Genomic DNA, 23,185 nt, shown 5'->3' on the forward strand with positions numbered 1-23,185 from the left:
TTGCACACCATGCACGACCTCATCTGGAGACAATGCCAAAGAGATAGAGGCCTCCACTGCGCGAGCTTAATCCCCGGTCTGCAGCACCAAGCAATGTCGCATGAGCTCATCGGAGGCCTTTTTGACGTTGTTACCCTCCGAGTCGCAGTAGCTCGTCTTGCGAATCGCGATGCTTACTCTTCTCCTACCTCCAATATGTTGCATTGTCCAGCCTACGAACAAATCACATCGAGTTTCACGCTTCCACCGAGACAAGTCTCTCTCTCTCTCTCTCTCTCTCTCTCTCTCTCTCTCTCTCTCTCTCTCTCTCTCTCTCCACGCGACATCCTCTCCCAAATTATCCTTTGATATTTTGTCATAAATTCCCAAAATGCCCTTCAAATTTTCCAAAATTCCCAAAACACCCCTCATCTCCAAAGACAAATAATCTGTAACTTTTCATAAGAAGACTGATTGTCTATCAAATACAAGATGCTAAAAATAGAATCTGAGTTGGTTATGTAGTTGGTTATGTAGGCTTCATCAAATTTTGCGAGGTAATTAAGCACTTAAAAGCGGATCTCAATTGTCAGAAAGGAATAAAGGTCAAAAAATCTTGAACAATCCAACCAAAATAGATAAAGGGAAATTTTGAAATTTTAAGGGTATTTTAGGAATTTTCACAAATTAGAGGGGTATTTTAGTAGGGCAAGGTGAGACCATCTATCGCGCCATGTCCCCCTTTCCCTTTCTTTTTGCATTTCATTAAGCTTTTCACTTCTTCAATCCCTTAAGGCATCACCCAAGATTTTTAAAACAAATGAAAAAAAGATTGTTAGGACATACCGAATGGATCAACCCATTCAGCAGGCCAATTTTGGTTTTGGGTTTTGGGTTGATTAATGAGAATCTCACAAGATCCAGTGAGGTGCAAGGAGGAAAAAGGCAGTGACTTGGCACGTGGAAACTTGAAATTTTTCTCCCTTTAACTTTCTTTGTGTGTTGAGTCTGAGAGGAGTCACTGCTAGATCCAGTAATGCCTTTGAGGGTGAAAAGGGGGATATGGCACGTGGAAAGAGAGAGAGAGAGAGAGATGAGAGGTGGGAGGCAGAAGAGAGAGAGAAAAAGATATTGCTCCAAAGGAAAATTACCAAAATACCCCTCTAATTCGTGGAAATACCAATGTGTATTTTGGTTGGACTGTTCAAGATTTTCTAATCTTTTTGAAAATTACCAAAAGAGGCATAGATATTGCTCCAAAGGAAAATTACCAAAATACCCCTCTAATTCGTGGAAATACCAATGTGTCTATTTTGGTTGGATTGTCGCAAAAAAAAAAAGGCAGAGCAACCAGGGGTATTTTGGGAATTTTGGTAAATTTGAAAGGCATTTTGTGAATTTATTACAAAATATGGGGCTTGGGGTGCAGATTTTGGACCTAGTGGGAGGGGTGTGCGGAGAGAGAGAGAGAGAGAGAGAGAGAGAGAGAGAGAGAGAGAGAGAGAGAGAGAGAGATCTAGACAAAGAAGTTTCATGCCGTCGCGGCACTCCAGTCTCCTCGTCATGCATCGCAAAAATCTCTCTGTCACTCCACGTCACGCTGGCATCTGTCTCTCTGTCAGGCGGATGGGGCCCCTGTGTTGAAACCGTATTGGGGCAGCTGCTCTTGGCAGCTACGGTGCAGTAAGAGGGATGCGATCATGCTTCTCTCTCTCTCTCTCTCTCTCTCTCTCTCTCTCTCTCTCTCTCTCTCTCTCTCTCTCTCTCACGCTGAGAAGCACGACTGTGTTGCAGAGCAAGGCACAGAGGCCACGGGTGGATGATCTCGAGACTATCTACCTTGTCTACAGGGGAGCTACAGGTTTGTGCGTCTATTGTGCTCGTCTGGAGTAGGAGAATCTCTCTCTCTCTCTCTCTCTCTCTCTCTCTCTCTCTCTCTCTCTCTCTCTCTCTCTCTCTCTCTCTCTCTCTCGTCTGTCTCCGACGCAGGGTACAACCTGTTGGACGCCATGGTGGAGGGGGACAGATACTTATGTTGTTTTAAGAAGAAAAGTGGGAGATATGGCACCGGGAGGAAAGATGGAGAGAGAGAAAGAGAGAGATAGAGAGATGGAGGGAGGGCTGGCACTAGGGCTGCAAGGCGATGGTGCTTTGTCGAGCACATAGAGCAGAACAGGACAAGGGGCGCACGTCAACAAAGGGTCCAAATTTTTTGCTTTGAGCTTTGGTAGATTCGATGGGATCTCTTGGAGAAATTAATGGCTTTTCGAGGATAGACCCAGTAGTAGTAGGATCCCAACCCATTCACTATGTCACAAACCTATTGGGTCTACATTGCGTAAAACCCATTAATTACCTTCAGAGGTTCGTTTGCAATTTCTAATTCTAAGAGAAACCCTAAGGCCTGCGACATGTCACTTTCATGCAGGCCCCGTCCCCCCATCGTTGTCCCCTTCCCCTGCGATCTCTCCATCTCTGCGTCCTTGCCCCCTTCCCTTCCTTCGCCATCGCAGCAAGTTCATTTCCCTCTCATTTAGGACATGGCAGGACTCCTCTCTCTGCTCCCCACTACTACGCTACATGCCATCCCTCGTCTCTCTACGCCTCTGCCTTCACACCATCAACTTCTCTCTCTCTCTCTCTCTCTCTCTCTCTCTCTCTCTCTCTCTTTTTCTTTTTGCATTTCATTAAACTTTTCACTTCTTCAATCCCTTAAGGCATCACCCAAGATTTTTAAAACAAATGAAGAAAAGATTGTTAGGACATACTGAATGGATCAACCCATTCACTATGTCTCAACCTACTGGGTCTACATTGCGTAAAACCCATTAATTACCTTTAGAGATTCGTTTGGAATTTCTAATTCTAAGAGAAAAGCGCAATATTCCCCTAAGGCCTGTGACCTGTCACTGTCATGCAGGCCCCCGTCCCCCCATCGTTGTCCCCTTCCCCTGCGATCTCTCCATCTCTGCATCCTTGCCCCCTTCCCTTCCTTCGCCATCGCAGCAGGTTCATTTCCCTCTCATTTAGGACATGGTAGGACTCCTCTCTCTGCTCCCCACTACTGTGCTACATGCCATCCCTCGTCTCTCTGCACCTCTGCCTTCACGCCATCAGCTTCTCTCTCTCTCTCTCTCTCTCTCTCTCTCTCTCTCTCTCTCTCTCTCTCTCTCTCTCTCTCTCTCTCTCTCTCCTGTTCTATACCCATCACACAGCCAAAAAAATCTCTTTCCCTCTGCGGCCTCCTGCTGACACACGGCAACGCTCTCTCTCTTTTGTTCCCATGCACACAGAGAGCCTCCTTTCGCCTTTGCTATGATGTTCTGCAACTCCAACAATCACCCCCACCATGGCTACCAGATGCTCCCATCTTCCGCCCTACACATGTGGCTTTGCTATTCCACCTCTTCCTTCAAAGTTGTCCAGCTCCATCCCACTTCACAACTCCCCACGTTCGTCCTTGCCCAACAACTTCCCTGCTCACCGCGCTCATAAGTGCGCGATGGGCAGGGAAGTTGTTTGCAATCGATAGCACTGACATGGCACCTCTGCCATGAACTACCAAGCCTCTCTTCTACTTATCAAAGGGAGAAGAAGACGAAAGGAAGAGAGAGAGAGAGAGAGAGAGAGAGAGAGAGACAAAATTCGCACATGATCTGCACTTTTACGCACCACCATTCACCCACCACTCTTTTGTTCTGCCACACACCCTTACATCCTCACGCTCATTCAACTTTCTCTTTTGACAAAAGATTTTGCCTTGCAAACTCAAAACTGTACACCTTTAATTTGATATCAAAGAGAAACTTTAACTCAAAACTCTACCTTTTCCCTTTCATAAGCCCGCAGGGATCCGTTGAGATACCCTCTAATCAACCCCAAAAACAAAATTGGCACGGCCTACTTTGAATGTTCCAAGTGTGAATGTTTAAGGGAATAATTTTATTTTTTGGCCATTTGCAATGACTAAAGCCTCATCCAAAATGATGCATTTACTCTTTGATTTTAGGACACAAGGCTATAGTAATCTTTTTTTTTTAATAGCAAAACTCACAATTGTGAGTGAATTATATTGAGCATCCCAAAAAATTACAAGGTTTTGGCATGCTCATGTTAAACCATGATAACATCCAGGGATCAAAATTATAACGGCTATCAGGGCAGCCACCCCTACCACCTCGCTTCCACATCCTTGATACACAATGCCCATACTCTTGTCATTCTGAGATCTTTTATTTATCGATGACCAAGATTTGCCCCCATCCTAGGCATAAGACTATAGTAATCTTAAATCACCGATACATCAAGCCAACGGGCATTTTACTCGACTATGGATAATTTCTTGTTTTATATGGGTGAAAATGCATGCTAACGTTCAAAATTAGACACTAAATTACCAAAATATATTTCAAACATCTAAATTTGGCAGGCAAGGGTCGTGAAAAATCAATCTTGTGACACATTTTTAAAGTTTGAATAGAATGATGCATTATAATTTGTATTCTCGCAGCTTAAACTTGTGCACATAGTTTAGGGGGTCCTCAAATTCAAATTTTATGTTATGCACTTGAGAGAGGTCAACAAATATATTATTTGCTTTGTTACTATCAAACTCTTTGATGGTATGTACATCTATGAAATCTGCAGAGACAAATAGGACTTACCGTTTTAATTTTTTAATTTTTTAATTTTTTTAATTTTTTTAAGTGCTCACTGGAGCTTGAATTGCTTAAAACTCAGAAAATTACAAAGAGCCCTGGCATATCTTTTGCATGGGTTTAATCAAGAAAGAATACATCAGAGGGGCGATCCGACCAGCAAATACATTGTAGGACTTACCATATTTGTTGAGCAAGTATTTGTTGGCCACAGTTTACCAAGCCCAAGGAGCGCCACCTAAAAATGTGTGAGTGTAGCGCACAAGTCCATTAGGAGGGGTTCTTCTAATACAAAGAGTTACAAAACTATATTCACAAGAGGGGTTTAAAAATGGAATTTTGAAAAAAAACTGTAAGGGGCCATTTAATTCATGGCAAAGTGTGTGTGTAGAGGGATTCAAAAAATATCTCTTGCATACACGTGCTATAAGTATGTTTTGGAAGGTGGAGCCCTGGATAACCAAGGCCCTAGAGTACGAAATCATAGGGTTCAAAAGAATGTGACTCTCTTAGTCCATCATGTCCTTGCACGCATAAACACCTCATTAAAGTATAGTTGTATATGTATGGGGCTATGGATTTAAAAAGAAATACACCCCCCCCCCCCCCCCCCCCCCGGGGCCCCAAAACCAAAACCACCACCACCACCACTAACCAAGTTCCCTAGAGTATGAAATCTTGTGTACATAGGGGTCAAAAGAGTGTGACTCCGTTAGTTCATCATATACTTGCACACATAATCACCTCATGAGAGTACAATTGTATCTGTATGGGGCTATACATTTAAAAGGATATAAGATCCCCCCCTCCCCTTCTGGAGGTCTCTAAAGTACAGTTTCATCTTAGTTTCATGTGCTACCTAGAACCCCCATAAGTTAGCTTGAAGAGAAGGGCTCTCCCTAATGCACCTCTCACTGCTCCCTCTCCTTGGGTAAAGTTACATGTGCATGAGCTTTGAGAGAAGGCGATCGATCCTTGGAGTACATAGGCCATGAGGGAGCAATGCCCTAGACATGCTTAACCACCATAGATTGTGTATATGTTTTGAGACCATGCCATATGCACAAGAGTAGGAGTCTTGTGAAACTTGTAATGCAAAGAGTTTGTGGCTGACATAAGGCCTTAGGAGAGTCCTAGAACTCTCGACACCAATTTTGGCCCATTGGATTAAGATTGTAAGTGTGGTGCCTTGGGAGCCAGTGTTCGACTCAATTGAATCTTTATAAGGGTTTCATCCGGTCTGGGTTGAGCTTGTGGGTCTGCCTAGTTGGCTGTGGGAAACTCTCAGGATGCTTGCTAGCCAATTGGGAACTCCCTTGTTTATACCTAGCAAGAGAGGGTTTGGCAGAACCTCAAACATGGTTTGTATAGGTTGGGATGTGTCTAAAACGCCACCTAAGAGCATGGTTATCAATGTCGGAGTAGGGCTAGTTACTATTCCGCTAAACTTTGGAACATACTTTGGGGCATGTTTTGAATGCAACAACTTTGGACACTTTGCCAAGGACTGCCCCTTGAAGTCTAATGATATTGCAGCTCCGGCAGCACAGGCCCCCAGTAAAATGGATTCCGATGGAAGGGCTAGAGAAGCTAGGAGGTAGTAATGAAGGTGTAATGCAGAGAAGGATAAAGGAGGTATGGTATGTGACAAAATGGATATTAAGATGCAGGATAAGATTGTGGAGGAATTGATTCCCATACAACGAACTTCTGAAGGTGCATGCAATAATAATAGGATCAACACTCTTGCTGCTACCCCCAAATTTATGACAGTGACAACGGTGACGGTTGTCCAAGTCCTTGGTCTGAAAAGAGCCAGAAGAGTGAAGGCAGTGGCAAGAGACTCAAATCCCCTGACTTAGAACCCCCGGATTCTTTTGTGACCAAGGGAAAGGGGGGGGGGGGGAATGATTTAGAAGCTGAAGAATTTGTTCCTCTATCCCAATGAACTCCTTATTAATGATGGAGTCTCTCACTATCCAATCTTTTGGAACGTAAAAGGGTTGAAAACCCATAAGAAGAGTACCCTTTTCTGGGAGGAAGTAAAAAAGGATAAGACAGTCAACTATTGGGCCATCCAGGAACACCTCTTAGATGCCCATAGCAAGAGAAAACAAGTGCTAGGAAAGAAACTGGTATTCTATGGAGAAGGAAGTAACGGTTTCAGTGGCGTCCTCAACATTGCGGACAGAGAATTGGAGCCGAAGTTGGTTCTTAACCACCCATCCGGTAGAATCTTGGGGATTAGAATAAGATGGGAAGGGCATCCCTTCACCGTTGTGAATGTGTACAGCCCTTGCAATGCAAAAGAAAGAGCTAATGAGGAAAGCAGAGTGCAACAAGTTTAATAGCGCTCGACCTTTCATGCGATTAGGAAATTCCACGGCAATGGTCCCGCGAATTCAAAAAGTTACCACCAAAATGGCCAGCCCAATTGCGAATTCCACAGCTGCCACTGTTAACACTAGTGAAGCGAGTGATTAACCCATCATATCATCTGAATAGACGGGAAATACCGGAAAGTTCAAATTGACAGCCAATAGCATTGACTCAATTAGCGTCAGCATAATAGTAATATTTCTTCTGTTCAAAAGAATTCCCCGAATACCTGAAAGAGAGAGAATCATGGAAAATGTTAAATATTTAACCAGATCCGTAATAAAATAAGAAGTATTTTTTTGTATTAGTTCTTCTCTTAATAATCATGGCTGTTTTCTTTCAATTTAAGCGAAGTGAAGGAAAGGCAAGTAACCCCATATACCACTATAGCGAAAAGTGACCAAAGCATGATGCAGGTTCAGTTAGAAGAAAAAACCCGCTAGCCCTAAACAAGGGCAGGCAAAGCATTCCCGTAGGTATATGATTTAATGTGTACTTTTCGCATCCTACAGGACTTGAACCTGTGACCTTCAACTTAGAAGGTTGTTGCTCTATCCGACTGAGCTAAGGATGCTGCGCATTACAAACACCTCCAGTAGCCTTACCTTAGTAATTACTACAGAAGAAGAGTCTTCTTTTTGAAATGAACCAGCTATTACTATACTAACATTTAAGATTTATTCATCTAGCCAAAGGTAGAACTAGATTAGAAGAAGAAAAAAAGAAAAACTGTTTGTTTTTTCTATGTTTTTTGTTCATTGCCATAATAGAAAAGAAAAGAGGCAATCTTAGACCATTGATTGCCAAAGACAGCATGTGCCTACAAGATGAAGCGTGAGGAGACACAAACTGGTGGCAAATGCTAGGGTGGAGTTAGTTAAAGTAGCTTTGGCGGCAGCTCCTATTAAGGCAGCAGCTCCATGCCAACTTTGGCTAGCAACAGAGCATCCTTTTTGCATGTCCAAGTCCCTAAACTATGGATGCATCTTAGAGATACTCATATTGAAGGTGAGTGGTTGTTGGTTGGCGACTTCAATATGGTAGAAAAGAGCAGGGATGGAACAGGATCCTCCAGTATGTTGGCTGGCTTGGAAAGGACTAAATGGCAAAGTTTGTGCGAAAAGTGGGCGATGATCGACTTATGGGAAGTCTGCCCATGGAATAGCATGCCTGGGTTCACCTACACAAGCCTCCAGTATGCCCGCACTGCCTCAAGGCTGGACAGATGCTATTGAACACACCAAGCTGACTGGATACCGTCGTTGATGGAGATGAAGGTAGTCCCAACAAAAAGCCTGTCGGATCACATTCCTCTACACATACATTTTAAGAAGAATAAACGGGAGGAGGAGACCCCAAGAGGTGAGAAAAAACTGTTAGTAGTAGGGGCACACCTATTCAAAGACCCTCTTTTCAGGAATCTAACCAAGAAAGCACTTGGTAAGCTCAAAAGAGATGCTGACCTCAACAAACACAATGCGCGGGACCTCTTTGCTTGGAGCATCCAAAAAGCAATCAAAACCTCGGGCCCCCGGCTCAAGAAAGCTAGGGAGGTACACCTTCTACATCTTACAGCAGAGGTCCAGCTGTGTACCTCTATAAAAGCCAATGGGCATGCTACTTAGGAGGAGCACAAACGATGGCTTGAAGCCAAATCTAACCTTGCTAATGAGCAGTTAGAAGATATAAAAAAGGCAAGGCTTCTCTCGAGGGAGACTTTCCTTCAACATGAAGCCTCCAATAAAACGCAGTTTTTAGGGCTTTAAAAATAAAGAACAGCCAGGGCCACGTCCGCTCACTCTATGATGAGAAAGGGACAGCAGTTCATAACCAAGATGAGATGGCTGGTCTGATGTTGACCTATCTTAGTCAGATCATTGGACGGCCAGATATCCAATCCCAAGAAGTGGAAGAAGCCAGAGGGACCTTACTGCAGAGTGTCAAGAAGGAAATTCCCCACTCAGAAGCTAATTGCTTGGAACGGGCATTCTCTGAAGACGAATGTTCACTAGCATTGCAAGCCCTTGGCAAGGAAAAGTCCCTTGGTTGGGATGGGATGACGGTGGAATTCTATAGAGAATTTTGGGATGATCTCAAGGCTCCAATCACAAGATTGGCCAATAAAGACATGGTTGAAGGGTCATTGGAGGTAAGTATAAAGAAAGGGCTTATCAAACCCATCCCAAAACAAATCTGTTGTTCGCAACTGAAACATTGGCGCCCTATAACGATGATTTCGGTGGCCTACAAAATTATAGCTAAAGCAGTAGCCCTCGGACTAGCCCCCTTATTAACCAAGATCATCTCTCCCCATCAACATGGGTTCATAAAAGGAAGGTCCATTTACGATAACATCTTGGCAGTAATGGTGGGCATTGAATACGCAATTGTAACAAAGCAGGAGTGCATTCTGCTGCAGTTGGACCTGGACAAGGCTTATGACAGAATAACATGTACATATATAAAAGAAGTCATGGAAGCTCTGGGCTTTGAGCCTCACCTATGTCGGTTGGTACGTGTACTGGGGGCTTGAAGCCAGTCAGAGCTCTTGTTCAACGATAGAATTGTGGGCTCTTTTGAGGTCAAAAGGTCTATTAAGCAGGGATGCCCTATGGCCCCCTACTTTTTGCCATAGGATCACATCCTTTAATCACGATGCTCGAAGCTAGTGCCGAACGAGGGGAGTTGCAAGGCCTTGCTTTGCCAGGAAATAGCCAACTCCTAGCAAAACTTTTTGTAGACAATGCTCTCCTCTTCTTGAAGGTGTGCCCCCAATTCATCAGAAAAGCTCTAGAGATTGTACAAATATTCTCAATAGCTTCGGGGTCTCATTGCAATATAGAGAAGTCAAGGCTGATCTCCCTATCAGAAAATGATTCATTTGACCCTTCTGTCTGGTCGGGGGAGATTGTCACAAAAGGGAATATATTCAGACATCTGGGAGCCCCCTTTGGGGTCGACGTGCCTCACAAGCAAAGATTTGAGTGGGTGCTTGAAAAAATCAAAACGAAAATGAGTAGGTGGGAATATGTTCTTCTCCCATTCCCAAGTCAGATAAAAGTAATGAATGCCTTTATGATTCCTTACATTGCCTTCACTAGCCCACTTCTCAAGATGGCAAAGTGCCACTGGAAAGAGTTCTTAAAACCAGTAAAAAGGTTTTTATGGAAAAACAACACAAAATCTTTCAGGCCATGGCAATGGCCCAGGTGGGAATCTGTTGCTTGACCGATGAATTAAGGAGGCCTCAGAATTCTTAACCCTATGGCCCATGCAGAAGCTTGTTGCGCCAAGTTTGTTGTTTCCCTGGCTAAACAGGATCAAGTTTGGGCAGTCATGGTGTGATACGATAGAAGCAGCTAAACTTGGCTCGGATGGTGGAAAGTGGAGAGGGGTGAAGGTTCATGACAAACTGTTAGCCCCGGAGTGGTCTACCTTAAGACTGGGGGGCAGCTCAGGAGAATTGATAAGAAAATGCAAAAGAGTAGCATGAGTCTTAAAGTGGGGGGAAGAAATCAAATACTTAAGGACTCCATTTTGCACTGGTCCCCCTGGCTGTCTAAAGTTGTAGATCCGCCACAAACTCCTTATTGGATTGAGACGGCCAGGAAACTGAATAATAAGGGTCTGAAGCGACTTAGGGCACTTCTGGGATAGTGGCAACAAGAGTTGGAAAACCATTGACCTTGTGGTTACTTAGTACCAACTCAATAGCTTGGAGGTCTTGCTTGTCCACAAAGTGATGTAGGAGCTTGACAATTTAGTGATGCCAGTCTGTGATTCGGTGTTTGACTGGAATGCCTAGAAATGGCCTGGAAGTAGTCTCTTAGAAAAACCCCATCCTAAAAGCATTTATCAGACAATGATGCATTAGAAGAATTCGTCTAGCCCCCTAAACAAGCTATGGAAAAAGCAATGGCCGGAGGAAAGGTGGGAGCAAGTAATGGAGGACATATGGAAGCCAAAGGTTCCGCAACACATGAAGGTCTTCCTATGGAAGGTAATTTGGGTTGCTCTACCGACGGGGGTGAAGATTCAGGAGAGAGGGATTGGGTCATATCGATGCTTGGGGTATAGGATGGCTAGAGAAGATCTGGACCACCTATTCATGGACTGCCCAACTATTAAAGGCCTCGTAGGGAAAATATGCAAGTGGGTCCAAAGAACATGGAAAATTAGTTTTTCAAGATTGACCTATTCCTTGGAGGCAAGAATGCAGGAAGTCCTGCCCTCCTCGTCAGCACTCAAATCGTCAGATACTTCTTCTTACATAATGTATGGAAGACAAGGAACCGCCGTGTGTTTGAAGGAGTTTCGGAGGTGGCAAGCTTTATAGAAATTACTCAAGAAAGCAAAGTGCTAATATGGACGCTCGGGCGCAAGCAACACTCGGAGGATTGGTCTAGGACTACTTGTGCGATGTTGTCAGTAGATGGAATGCCTAGGATAGGGGAAAATCTTGGCCATCGGTAAATAAAAGATCTCAAAAGGACAACTTTATGGACCCTGTGTATTGAGGAGGAGGCGGCGGGTTGGTGGTGGTGGCTGCCCTGATAGCCGATGTAATTATAGTCCCTGGATGATTCATGGCTGAGCAAGAGCATGACAAGACCTTGTAATTGTTTGGGTTGTTCAATATAATTCACTCACAATTGTGAGTTTTGCTTTAAAAAAAAAAAAAGATTGTAAGTGTTGACCATTGAATAAGCTTGTTGAGCAATTGTGGACCATCGTAGTAAGCTTGTTGAATGGAGCCACATGCCAATCAATGTTTTGCCCTATTTTTGATGGAGTGTTTAAGAGAGGCAGCAACTAGGGGGCCACATGCACTCTCTCCTCATCTTAACCACACTCTCTCCCATCAGCCATTGTGAATATGGGTTGAATCGATTGGGGCGATGTCAAGGAGAGGCCGTAGAGATATGGGGGTCGGTGGCGCGTTGGGCGATGTCGAGAAGGGTGAGAGCAACGGAGGACATGGAGGGGCGGTCGTCTTGCAGTGGCGCCAGGCACAGAAAGGCGAGCTCGGCAACGCTCGACACCATATCGAGTGTGCTCTGTGTGATACCAGAGTCATGTTCTACTAGAGCAGGGTCTATGAGCTCATGCAGAGCTCCCTCTTGTATCTTTGCAACAGCCAGACTTGAGAGATTGATGTGGTCGTTTCCGTGATAGCCTGACATGTCGATGGGTGCCTTGCCAGATATCAGCTCCATCAGAACGACCCCAAAGCTGTACACATCGCTCTTGTCTGCAAGCCGATAGCACTCCTGATACTGGGGGTCCACGTAACCCGGCGTTCCCTGTGGTGCTGTTGATACATTGGCCATGCCTTGCATGGCATATGCCTTCCTTGACAGCCCAAAGTCTGCAAGCTTTGCATGGAATTTCTCACTGAGCAGTATGTTAGAAGATTTCACATCCCTGTGCAAGATTGGCGGATTTTGTTGGTGCATATACGCAAGTGCTGCTGCGATGGTAGATGCGATAGATAGCCTAGTTTCCCAAAGAAGGCTCCCCTTTCTTGTGGTGCCATGCAGGTTCTCGGCGAGTGTGCCGTTGCAGGCATATTCATACACCAATAAAAGCTCCGACAAGCTCTCACAACAAAAGCCATGGAGCCTCACCAAATTGGTGTGATTTAAAGAAGAGACTATGCGGATCTCATTGAAAAATTGCTCGAACTTCCTCGCATTGTCTGAATTCAGGCGCTTGACCGCCACTTTCTGACCGCTGCACAAGAGGACCCCCTCATAAACTGTCCCGAAGCCTCCATCTCCGAGAACCTTATTCTCTGCAAAGCCGTTTGTGGCTGCAAAGAGTTCCTTGTATGAGAACTTCCTGATAGAGTCAGGGATTGTGCTTGCTTCACAGGCTAGCATATACTTGTCTTGTTCTTTGCTTGTTGAACCCTGCATCGAGATGGCTAGTTGGCCCACTTCTTGAATGGACATTGCTCTTCGATGCCATCGGCAACATATGCCAAAGCTTGCAGCAACGAACCCAATGAATATCCCTATGGCAACTCCTGCCAATCAATCGGGTGATTAGCATGTATACATACATGCAATCACTATTATGTTAAAAAAATGAAAGGGAACCATGAGAGTCTGGTTTTGATGCAGAGAGCTTACCAATTATTATTTGGAAATTGCTTTGGCAGAGGCCCTTGCATGCTGCACCCAATAAATCCTCATGTTAGAAAACATTAAAATTGATATTTTGAAATAGTGACAGCTTTCTTAAGGTGCGTGGAAAGATGGGCATGAGTTACCATACAGTGTGGTGTTCTTGTGAAGTTGCAGATATTTGTTGGGGGGAATTCATCTGCAGAATTAGGGCACATGCACTGGAAACTATCGGTGACATTATTAAGACTGCAAGTTCCGTTGCTACCCTTGCAGGCTTTGCAGTCGTAGTAGCTCTGCGAAATTGTCCATGAAACCTGCAACGCTAATGCCCTGTTTTTTGGTTTGGGTAGTCTGTAGATCACTATTGTAGATTGACATTGATAGCTTTTGCTCATTTGAACAATATTAACATCCGCAGCGATTGCTTCAAGGCAGGGGACCGTAGTATATGCGACATCAGAGCTTTCATTGTAGCAGACAGAGTAGTACTCAAGGCATCTTGGAGATGAGAAGCTAAAGCCATTGATAGTTTCATTTGCGCGGAGCTCACTAGTCAGATCATTACTGCAATTTGTAAGAAGAACGATGTTGCCAGAAATGGAGAATTGGACCCCAAGAGGGAGGGGGAAAGAAGCCGAGGAGAATAGGAATCTCCCTTGTTGAAGGGAAGAACATGCGTCGACAAGAGGGGAGAACGCTGGGGGACCAGCAAGTATGACGAATGTTCCGGATGTGATGTAGTTGGACGTGATGTTGAGGATGGAGGAAATGGGTTGAGAGAGAGGCTCAGGCCACCATGTGATGAATGAGTCGTTGCAGAAAATACGAAACTCGGGCAGACCACAGCTACTTGTGGAGATTTTTGGACTCATGACACTGAATGGATAGCTGATGTTGGAGAGAGGACCGCATTCAGAAGAGCAGGTGGTATTGAGGGGTGTTGAAGGTAGTGCAGAGTGGGCGACTCCGCTGGCAGTAGATGTTCGGAAAAAGGGGAGGATATTGAGTAGAGAGGGTATGAGGATGTAAAGGGGGGAGAGGCACAGAATTGCCATGAAAACAGAGAAAAAAAATCAGCTTTTCTTTGAGAAAGAGTACAGGATTGTGGTGGGTAGAGCACGGATGACGGGGGAGAGAAAGGCAAAGGTGCCATTACAGAAGAATTAGCTGGTCATTAGCCTTGTTTAAAAGGTTTGCAACCTTTGATTATGGGATGTAATTGAAGATGGTCAAGAATTTCCTTGTGAATCTGGGCTAGGTATATGAGAATTGGATTAAATCACATTCTTCCTAGAAAAGGAGGGACCCCTTTGAACTTTTGGTAGCTGGTCCCTTCACAAGGATGAAGAAGGTATCTCTTTCTTTGCATGCAATTGTTGACTTTCTAGGTCACTTCATAGATAATGTATCCACTTCCTCTTTTGAACCTCCTCACCCAACTTCACACTCCTGTTCATTGTGATAAAAGTTGAAAGGTCAACTTTGCATTTTTGTAGTTTTGAGATGTTATGGGCCGGGATTAGCAAAAAATAATTTTCCTAACCGAAGAAAATAAGGGCGCACTTCAAACTCTTCCGGTTTTTGGCTTTCTAAGGCTGGGTTCACAGTGGGCGGCGGCAGCAAATGAGAGCTTGCTGGCAGCCATCGCCATGGCGCACGTCAGATGGCCATTCACAATGTGTGGTGGAAACGTTGCTTGCAAGGTGCCCCCGTCCGTCCCTCCCCCCCTCCACACTATCTCGCCATGTGCACTAACCACTACACTCGCATGCGTTCGTTGAAATATAGGTGATTCGAGTATGTCATATTGTAAATGTGGGCCGATCAGTAAATTTGGGGCAAATTTGAAAATTCGAGCAAATTAGTAAATTCAGGGCAAAGGCCTAATGGTCCACAATTGGCGTGCCCCGCGTTTTCCTCCTCCAACATTGATCCCATTTGAGCATGCCCGTGTGATATAGTGATGAGGCCCCCTCCCAAAAAAAAAGACTTCCACCCTCCACGTGTGTCTAACATTTGACTCCAGAGCCTCATCCTTTCCTTTTTTGCTCCAAAAGTTCCTACAGTAACTTTAACAACCATAGCCTAACGTTCATCAAATGAAAAAAAAACTGACAAATTTTGCTTCCTTTCACTATTTGTTTCGTCCCCACCCAATGTTCACACTAGACTACAATAAAAAATAGTCACTTTTTGTTCCACCCTCTATGTGAACAAATGGGTGGCAGAAGTGTGCATTTTGTAACTCTTTCACCCGAAAAAACACCTTTTGGAGTGTTTCTTCCGCTTCCCCAATGTGAACCCAACCTAAAACAAGCTTCATTGAAGAATTTGGGGGGGGGGGGGGGGGGGGGGGTGGGTTTTACATTTGACACCCACAGAAATTCTCTTCAATATTTTAGTTTGTAATCCTTTCATTTACGTGCCTCACATGGGTCTATACCGTCTATTGCATTAACTTGTTTTAGAATGCTGACTTAACTTTTTTTTGACATTTTAGTTCGCAAAAGAGTATTTTCATTTCAGAGCCTCTCACGGGTCCATTTCATTAAATTGTTTTGAAATGCTGACGTGACCCTTCACCTTTTAGGTCAAAATTTGAAGCATTTGCCTATGTCTGCACTACAATAGAATAGAAAATAGGAATTCAAAGATGCCTCAAGCTAATGCTCTTTCTTCCTGTCTATTGATTTTTTTCTGGGAAAATTACCAAAATACCCCTCTAATTTGTGAAAATTCCCAATATACCCCTCAAATTTCAAAAATTCCCAAAATACCTTTGTATCTATTTTCGTTGGATTCTTCAAGATTTTCTAATCTTTATTCTTGTTTGACAATTGAGATCGGTTTTTGAGTGCTTACATGTAATTTGTCCCCAATTACCTCGCGTGAAGCAATTCATCTCCAAAGCCTACATAACCGACTCAAATTTTAGTTTTAGCATCATGTATGGTAGACAATCACTCTTCTTATGAAAAGTTACAATTTTTTTTTGTTTTTGGAGAAATTTACTCTCACAACCAGGGGTAATTTGGGAATTTTGGAAAATTTGAAGGGCATTTTGGGAATTTATGACAAATTATGGGGGTACTTTGGGAATTTTTGAAATTTGAGGGGTAATTTGGGAATTTCCACAAATTAGAGGGGTATTTTGGTAATTTTCCCTTTTAAAAAAAAAGAAAATTGCGGCTGGCGCTCCCTCGGCAGCTACTAAATGTGGCCGAAGCCTCGCTGGTAGCATGCGCGAAGGGCTAGTTGGGGGCGTGCAATCTCTCTCTCTCTCTCTCTCTCTCTCCTTTGTGCCGGGCGAGCTGCATCTGCAGGTAATGGCGTTTGCATGTGTGTGTGTGTGGGTGCTGCAAAGCAACTCATGCATCCCTCCCCCTCCCTTTCCTGCCGCCCCCCGCCCACGCCCTCACTCGCACGGCCCTCGTCTCCTCCCAAGCGTTGTGTGCAAAAGATTCGGAAGCGACCCGTTGACCTTTGAATTCATACAGATGTGAAAACACCCCTTGATTTCTTGCAAAAGATTCCATGCTCCCTTCCTCTAGACTAAGGATGAGAATCTCTGGCTTAATGAATTTGTTCACATATTGTTAAATTATTATAGACATAATAATACTAAAACTTTTGAATTTTTGTAGCTTTTCTTTTCAAGGCGAGCTGGAAATCTAGTAAAAACTTTGCAATTTTAGCTGGTTAAAAATACCCGTTTTTTGTGAACTCTTCAAACGAAACCATCAATTGCTGCTACTGCCCGTATCTACTATTTCAGCCACTCTCTAGAAAGATCTTGGCTACGCACACAACCTGCATGTTTGGTTGCTCTCTGCACTTTTTCATCAAGCTGCCACCACACTTCACGAACTCTGCCACGCGCTGCAAATTTTCCATAGGCTCATTAGAAATTGGGTCCTCTCTGCTTGACTCTAGCTACCGTTTCACAAGAAGTTTTGGACAAATTCTCACAATAACTCCCACATTGTGACTTACCTCAACATCATGAGCTTCTGTGAAGGACGCACTGGATACCTAGCTAGGTACGATTGGGGGAAGGGGACCGCCGGCCCGGTGGGGGGACTAGTGGTCCCCTGCCCCCAATCCTACCTAGCTACGATCGTACCTTGCTAGGTATGTGGTGCCTCTCTAGCAGGATCTCATGATGTTATGCATTGTATGAAAAACAATGAAATTGACTCCGTTTTCCTACATGAGAAAAATTATAAATCTTCTTGTGAATTTGTGTCGCGAGAGAGCTCCATCTGTTGTTTGGGTTGCCACTTGCAATCAACCGCCACTGCATACTGTGTCAAGCGATGCTCCATAAGCAACCAACTTCTCCATGTCCTAGTGGTGAGCATCCAAGCACTCATCAATAGTTTCGGACCTTCTCAACTCCACACACACATCATCACCAAGACTCAACGCATTCTTTTCTCTGCAGTAAGTCTTTTCTTTTCTTTAGATCAAACTTTTCTTAATAGGAGGTTATTCCCATATCAAGAGGTTTTGCTACAATGGCAACATCAAATGATTCTACATCAACGTTTTTAATTGCCAAAACTCTCATGAGTAAAACCCCGCCACTTTGGAGAGCCAATCAAAAGGCTCAAGATCGTCACCGAAAGTGTCTCTGGTTCCAGAGATAAAACGTTGCAAAAGAGAATATCGTGGTCATGGGACTTCTAGGCTCCAACAACATTGCGAAGACCCCATCCTGCCACCAGGTAGTGAACCCCAAGAAGAGGTCGATATGGACAAAGCAACTCTTGCTTACAAATGCAACCAAATTCATTGGCAACCCTTCAATGATATGCTGTTGGAGGAGCTTACTATCAAGGAAGAACGACCACCAAATGAAGGATATGACGATGGCCACTTCTACAATATCTCCATGAATGATTTTCATGATGTACTACTCTAGATTAGAACTTAGGACTATGTAAATGGCCACCTTGTGAACCATGATCTATAAATCCGAAGAGAATCGCAACAATGTATCCAGTACACTATAAGAGAAAAAATCTAGAACCTCTAATATTACTGCGGATTAACAAATGAAAATGGAGAGAGAAAACTTTGCGTTTGTGGTAATAATGGTAACAATAGGCGCGACAATGATGATTTGTCAGCAATAAACGCGATAATACTCGTGAAAATATATCCACGAGTATTACCGCATCTGTTACCACATATATTACTGTTATACGACTTCTCAAAAACCCAAATGGACACCTTTGTTTTTAACCTCCATAAAACATATAAAACATCAATTGCATTTTGAAAAATGTTCAAGAACAAAATAATAATAGACTTTGAAATTCCAAGTTACACCTTACTTTGATAATTTAAAGTAAAAAAGAGCTATAATTTAAAAAAAATTAAGTTTTATATACATGTGATCATAGAGTTTTTTTGTGCCACATTTGCACTTGTAAAAGAGGACTACAAAAAATTATCTATCTATCAAAGTCCTCATCCTCGTCCACAGGTACATACGTTTGATCACCTTGACTCTACATCAATCAAAATCAAAATTAAAAAAATTAATAACTCAAAATAATTAATACAATATTATTTGTCCACACTTACCACATGTAGAGATCTGAGTGCTGAGTCAAATTGTTCGTTGTCGTGACGCTCCGCATCCACTAGGAGAATCTCAGCCAAGACACACAATTTTGGATATTATCATCCCTCAGATGTATATTGTGATATGAGCAAGGGAAAACATGGAACTGATGGTGAGATTGATTGTGCTCGGAGATGTGGAGTTTTTGGTGAAGCCCTTATCAGAGAACAAGCTAAGGACCATATGACAACATGTTATTTGGAAGGCTCTAGAGTGATCAAGGGAGACTTTGTGACTTGGATATCTATATCCAAGAAAACTAAAAACCTCAGTATCACTTGTTATGGATGACGACCATCAAGTACGCTTGAAAGATACCTAAACATATGGACTTAGAGCATCGTAATGGTGAAGAAGCATGCTCGTCTTTGAGTGTTTCAAATGCTTGTGAGAGACTGGTAGCAAATAAGGGGTGACAAGGAGGATCGTTCGAATGTGAAGTTAGTGGTCTTTCTGCAGAGGCACTACACCCATGCTTGTAATTGGGAAGGCCATTAATGGCAGCCTATGAAAGACGCTTCATACAAGTGGCTTCTTAAAACATGGAGTTGAAAATTAAAACCAGCTATTTTGAGGAAAACAAAAAACTTATAAATAAATAGGCAATTGGCAGGCGAGAGGGGCCTCCGTAAAAAAGGCTCGGATGACCGAGGCTGAGTGAGCAAGCCAGAGGCATCACTTGCAGAAGCATGAAGAAACCACATGAGGGCACTCATGGGGAGGTGTTGGAGAGTCGTCGAGCAAGATTTTGGCGAGGGCGATCAAGAGGAGAGTGTAAAGAGTCAAGAGTCGTCTACAAGTAGAGGCAATACAAGAGCGCCGTTGGACGTTAAGGAGAAGAGCTGATTCTAAGGAAGTGCAAGGAATTTTTTAACTGGAGAGACTACCTCATCCTTGTGTTTCAAAGGATAAACCCACACCTTCCAAGTAGAGTCATCTATAAATGTTATAAAGTAGATATCTCCCCTTAGACTTGTTCGGCATAGGATCACATATGTCATTGTGTACAAGCTCAACATGCCTTCTATTCATTGACAAATTAATAGTTCTAATTTTCTTGCCATATACACAATATTGACACAATTAAATGTAACCAAAACTCAACACTGGCAAATAACCAAAACGTGCTAGAGTTTTCATTCCCTTCTGTCTCATAAGTCGGCTATGACACAACTCAATACATAGCAGCTTGGCTATAGAAATAAAATTGTCTTCTACAAAAAACACATGCATGGAGTACAAAGTACCATATTTTTTACCTTTGAGATCTACAAGATTTCCCTTCTTGAAAATCCATGAACTGTTCTCAAATGTAATTGTGTATCCTAAGTCATCTAGCTGTCTGATAGAGATTAAACTCTTACCTAACTCAAAAACATGTATGATATTCTTTAGCATAAATTCCATGCCATTTGGAAGTACTAGCTTTATGTCTCTAATTTTAAGGATCTCAAGTACATGAGAACCACCAATTTTCCTATACCTTGATAGCCCTTTGCATAAGAGAAAAACTACTCTTTATGCATCATAACATAGAAACTCTCACGGGAACATATCATTCAATTTTGTGAATAACTAGCATTTTGTGTGCAAGGGAATTTGCAATGAAATTCGAGGTAAAAACCAGGATGTTTGAGGTATGAGTCATCTTAGAAACATCATGAGTCTTGAAGATTCTACATTGTTGATTTCCTCAAGCTTAGCCTTGCCCTTTGCATCATTTTCTTAGTCTCTCAAAACTTCTTATCTCTTTGTGTAGAATGACAATCTTTCTTTACATGCACCTTTTTATGGCAACAGTCGTACTCAACGTTGCACATGGAAGCACGACACTTACTTTGATAGTTCTTGTGACCCTTAGACTTGGCATGATTATATGAGTGCAGCTTGTCTCTTTACAATCATGTGCAACATAAGCATCATCACTCTTGGTAGGGTCAAGTGATTTAAATCTCTTTAGTGAGCAGATTGTTGGCTACATCATTGTAGATCAATTTTCCTTTAGGTGCAGAGTTTACATGGTTGTGCAGATTATATGTTATGAGGAAGGTAGAGAGCATAACAAAAAGATAGATTGCACCTCTTTATTAAAATTGAGTCCTTGTGACATCAAGTGACTGTAAATAACATTGAACCTATTCAATAATGCTACCTTCTTTCATACAAAGCTCAAACAACATCTTCATTAGGTAAACTTTATTACTTTCACTCTTGTTCTCATACGTGCTGCATTACTTCTTTCATAAAGCATGAAAAATAGTTTCACCAACAATAATGAAATACACCAAAGCTGTAAGATATGAACAAATAGTGGATCCATCTTTAAACATCAAGTTATTTCCATTGAGCATCTATGTAACCAACACCCTTTTGGCATTTAAACAATGCCTTTTTAGGCTAAAACATCCAGAATCTAATCCTTCCAGATACCAGACTCATATTATCATAGTTTTCAAACTGTGAGGAATTTGTATAAACTTTCTGGCCAACATGCCTCTCTACCCAAATAGTATGCAATGTGGACATCCTTGTCAATCATACTAATATTTTAGAAATGCCTTGAGCATGCCATGGTGACTGAAGTTTCAATTTCCATTTGGCCCATACCATTTGGTTGTTTAAAATCTTGCAAAATCAATTTATTGAATCCATATCTACATGTATGTGACACTAATGACTCCATAAGCATCTTTGTCGTTGACGTCCTTAGTCCTATGTGTGACTTGGGCTTAAGTCAACAACTTGCTCGGTTGCCTTTGCCTACTTCAACTACAATATGCAAACTCATTGAGTACAGAGCTTACTAAGCTAATCATAGAAAAAAGTGTCCTGAATAGTTTGATTAGCATGCTCAAGCTTTTGATTAGTTTAGTCACAAAGGTTAAAGTATAAATACAAGGTATACGAAAGGTCTAGAAGGTGGAAAAAGTTGAAAAAATTTGAGATGTCAAAAATAGGTGGGGATGCATAACTCTATGGCAAAGAAAAGTGGAGAATCATGAAAACGTGGTGAATAAATTAAAAATTGGCATGTCTGTAGAGAGGAGAATTGGCATGTCTGTAGAAAAGAGGAACAAAAACAAAAGAGGAGAGAAACAGACAATCTAATTCAACTATACTATGGATCCAATCGCTTATTTTGTACAACAAGTGAAAGAGTCACAGTGGCTTTCTAAAACAATAAGAAAGTGATAAAATCATTAGGTTGAGTTCAACTGGAGATTTAGTGTTCGGGAAAGGAATGCTTCAGCATAGCCTTGAGCAATTGAAATTCGAGACTAGCCGGTTGCAAACCATGGTAAAGGGAAGAAAAATTGATGAAATATGTGAAAAAATAGCCGAACAATCATGCAAATTTTAAATTTTTGTTAGTATTTCTAGTTTGCTTCTTTGTGAGGAGGAAACTCGACCAACGATCGCTTAATAAAGAGGACTTTCCCAAATATTTAATAGAATTAAGTTATAGAAAGCAAGAAAAGTCAAGCCATGTGAGGCTATGAAATGAAATGTGAAATTAAAATAACTCATCAATATATATATGTGTGTGTGTGTGTGTGTGTGTGTGAGTGAATATTTGTGTGTGGGTATGTGTGTGAGAATATAAATGTGTGTGTGTGTGGAATTTACTAGAAATATGCAAGGTGAAGCTTCACTTTAACATTCTAAAACAATAGAATGCAAGAAAAGTCAAGACATGTCATATGTGAAATGAAAAGTGAAATAATAAAAAGATCTATTTAGTATTTTATAACTGAAATCACATTTAATTTATGTCTCAATCATCACTGAAAACATTGAAAGTATGCCTAACCCAACTCCCCTCTAACGCTTCTTCAGAAAACAAAAAATGAGACTTGTACTAAAACTAATAAGGGCAAAAGAGTGGGCACGTTCTTTATAGAACAACCCATTGTATAAAAATGCAATTTAGAATAATATATTATAGAGAGTACACTCCCAACTTCGGATGGCCATATCTCTCTCATCTTTCATCTGTTTTTAGCCTATGGATACTCTACCGACATCTACTCAAGAGGAGCTACGTCTTTATGTCCTTGAGTTCTCCTAATTCCGAGTGTGATTCATGTTCGAATGGTTCTTTATAAAACTTTACACGTGCTTATCACATGTGATTTTGGCGGTGCAATAGTTCTTCCTTCCGATGGTGTGACTCGTGCAAGACTATAGAGGCACTCGTTTTCATTGTCGTTTGCACGCTAACATCATTTTGGTGCCCCCACTGAGGAGAAAGTGCTCATGTGCTCCAATTCTTGTGAAATATGTCTATTTTGCAGATCGAGAATGTAAAGGCGATGTGGGTCCTTATGGACAATCGACTATGTAGGTGCAAATTGTGGACATCATTTGAGACGGTCGTGCAGCCTTTGGAGAGTTGTGAGGTTTTG

At 42.4% G+C, this 23,185-nt stretch overlaps 1 protein-coding gene and 1 non-coding gene across 2 annotated transcripts; both read right to left on the bottom strand.

Annotated features, from left to right (window-relative positions):
* Positions 1–7,516: 7,516 nt before the first annotated feature.
* On the bottom strand, positions 7,517–7,590 carry TRNAR-UCU (transfer RNA arginine (anticodon UCU)). Its single transcript has one exon. It is a non-coding gene; the product is annotated as a tRNA-Arg (tRNA).
* Positions 7,591–11,230: 3,640 nt separating this feature from the next.
* LOC147437808 (LEAF RUST 10 DISEASE-RESISTANCE LOCUS RECEPTOR-LIKE PROTEIN KINASE-like 1.2) lies at positions 11,231–15,137 on the bottom strand. The gene is made up of 3 exons (XM_086487262.1): positions 13,296–15,137; positions 13,151–13,192; positions 11,231–13,044 (listed from the first exon to the last, which is right to left on the bottom strand). Exons 1-3 carry the CDS (start codon positions 14,200–14,202, stop codon positions 11,918–11,920), a joined length of 2,076 nt encoding a protein of 691 aa, XP_086343388.1. The 5' UTR covers positions 14,203–15,137; the 3' UTR covers positions 11,231–11,917.
* Positions 15,138–23,185: the final 8,048 nt, after the last annotated feature.

The sequence above is a fragment of the Adiantum capillus-veneris genome, chromosome 17, assembly GCF_014529385.1.
Source record: "Adiantum capillus-veneris isolate H3 chromosome 17, ASM1452938v2, whole genome shotgun sequence".
NCBI classification, from domain to species: domain Eukaryota; kingdom Viridiplantae; phylum Streptophyta; class Polypodiopsida; order Polypodiales; family Pteridaceae; genus Adiantum; species Adiantum capillus-veneris.

Excerpts from the sequence above, each read along its gene's own strand:
- LOC147437808 (XM_086487262.1), bottom strand. The coding sequence starts at position 14,202 with ATGGCAATTCTGTGCCTCTCCCCCCTTTACATCCTCATACCCTCTCTA. Across the intron at positions 13,193-13,295 it reads CTTCACAAGAACACCACACT|CATGCAAGGGCCTCTGCCAA; the intron begins GTATGGTAACTC and ends TATTGGGTGCAG. Across the intron at positions 13,045-13,150 it reads CAATTTCCAAATAATAATTG|GAGTTGCCATAGGGATATTC; the intron begins GTAAGCTCTCTG and ends ATTGATTGGCAG.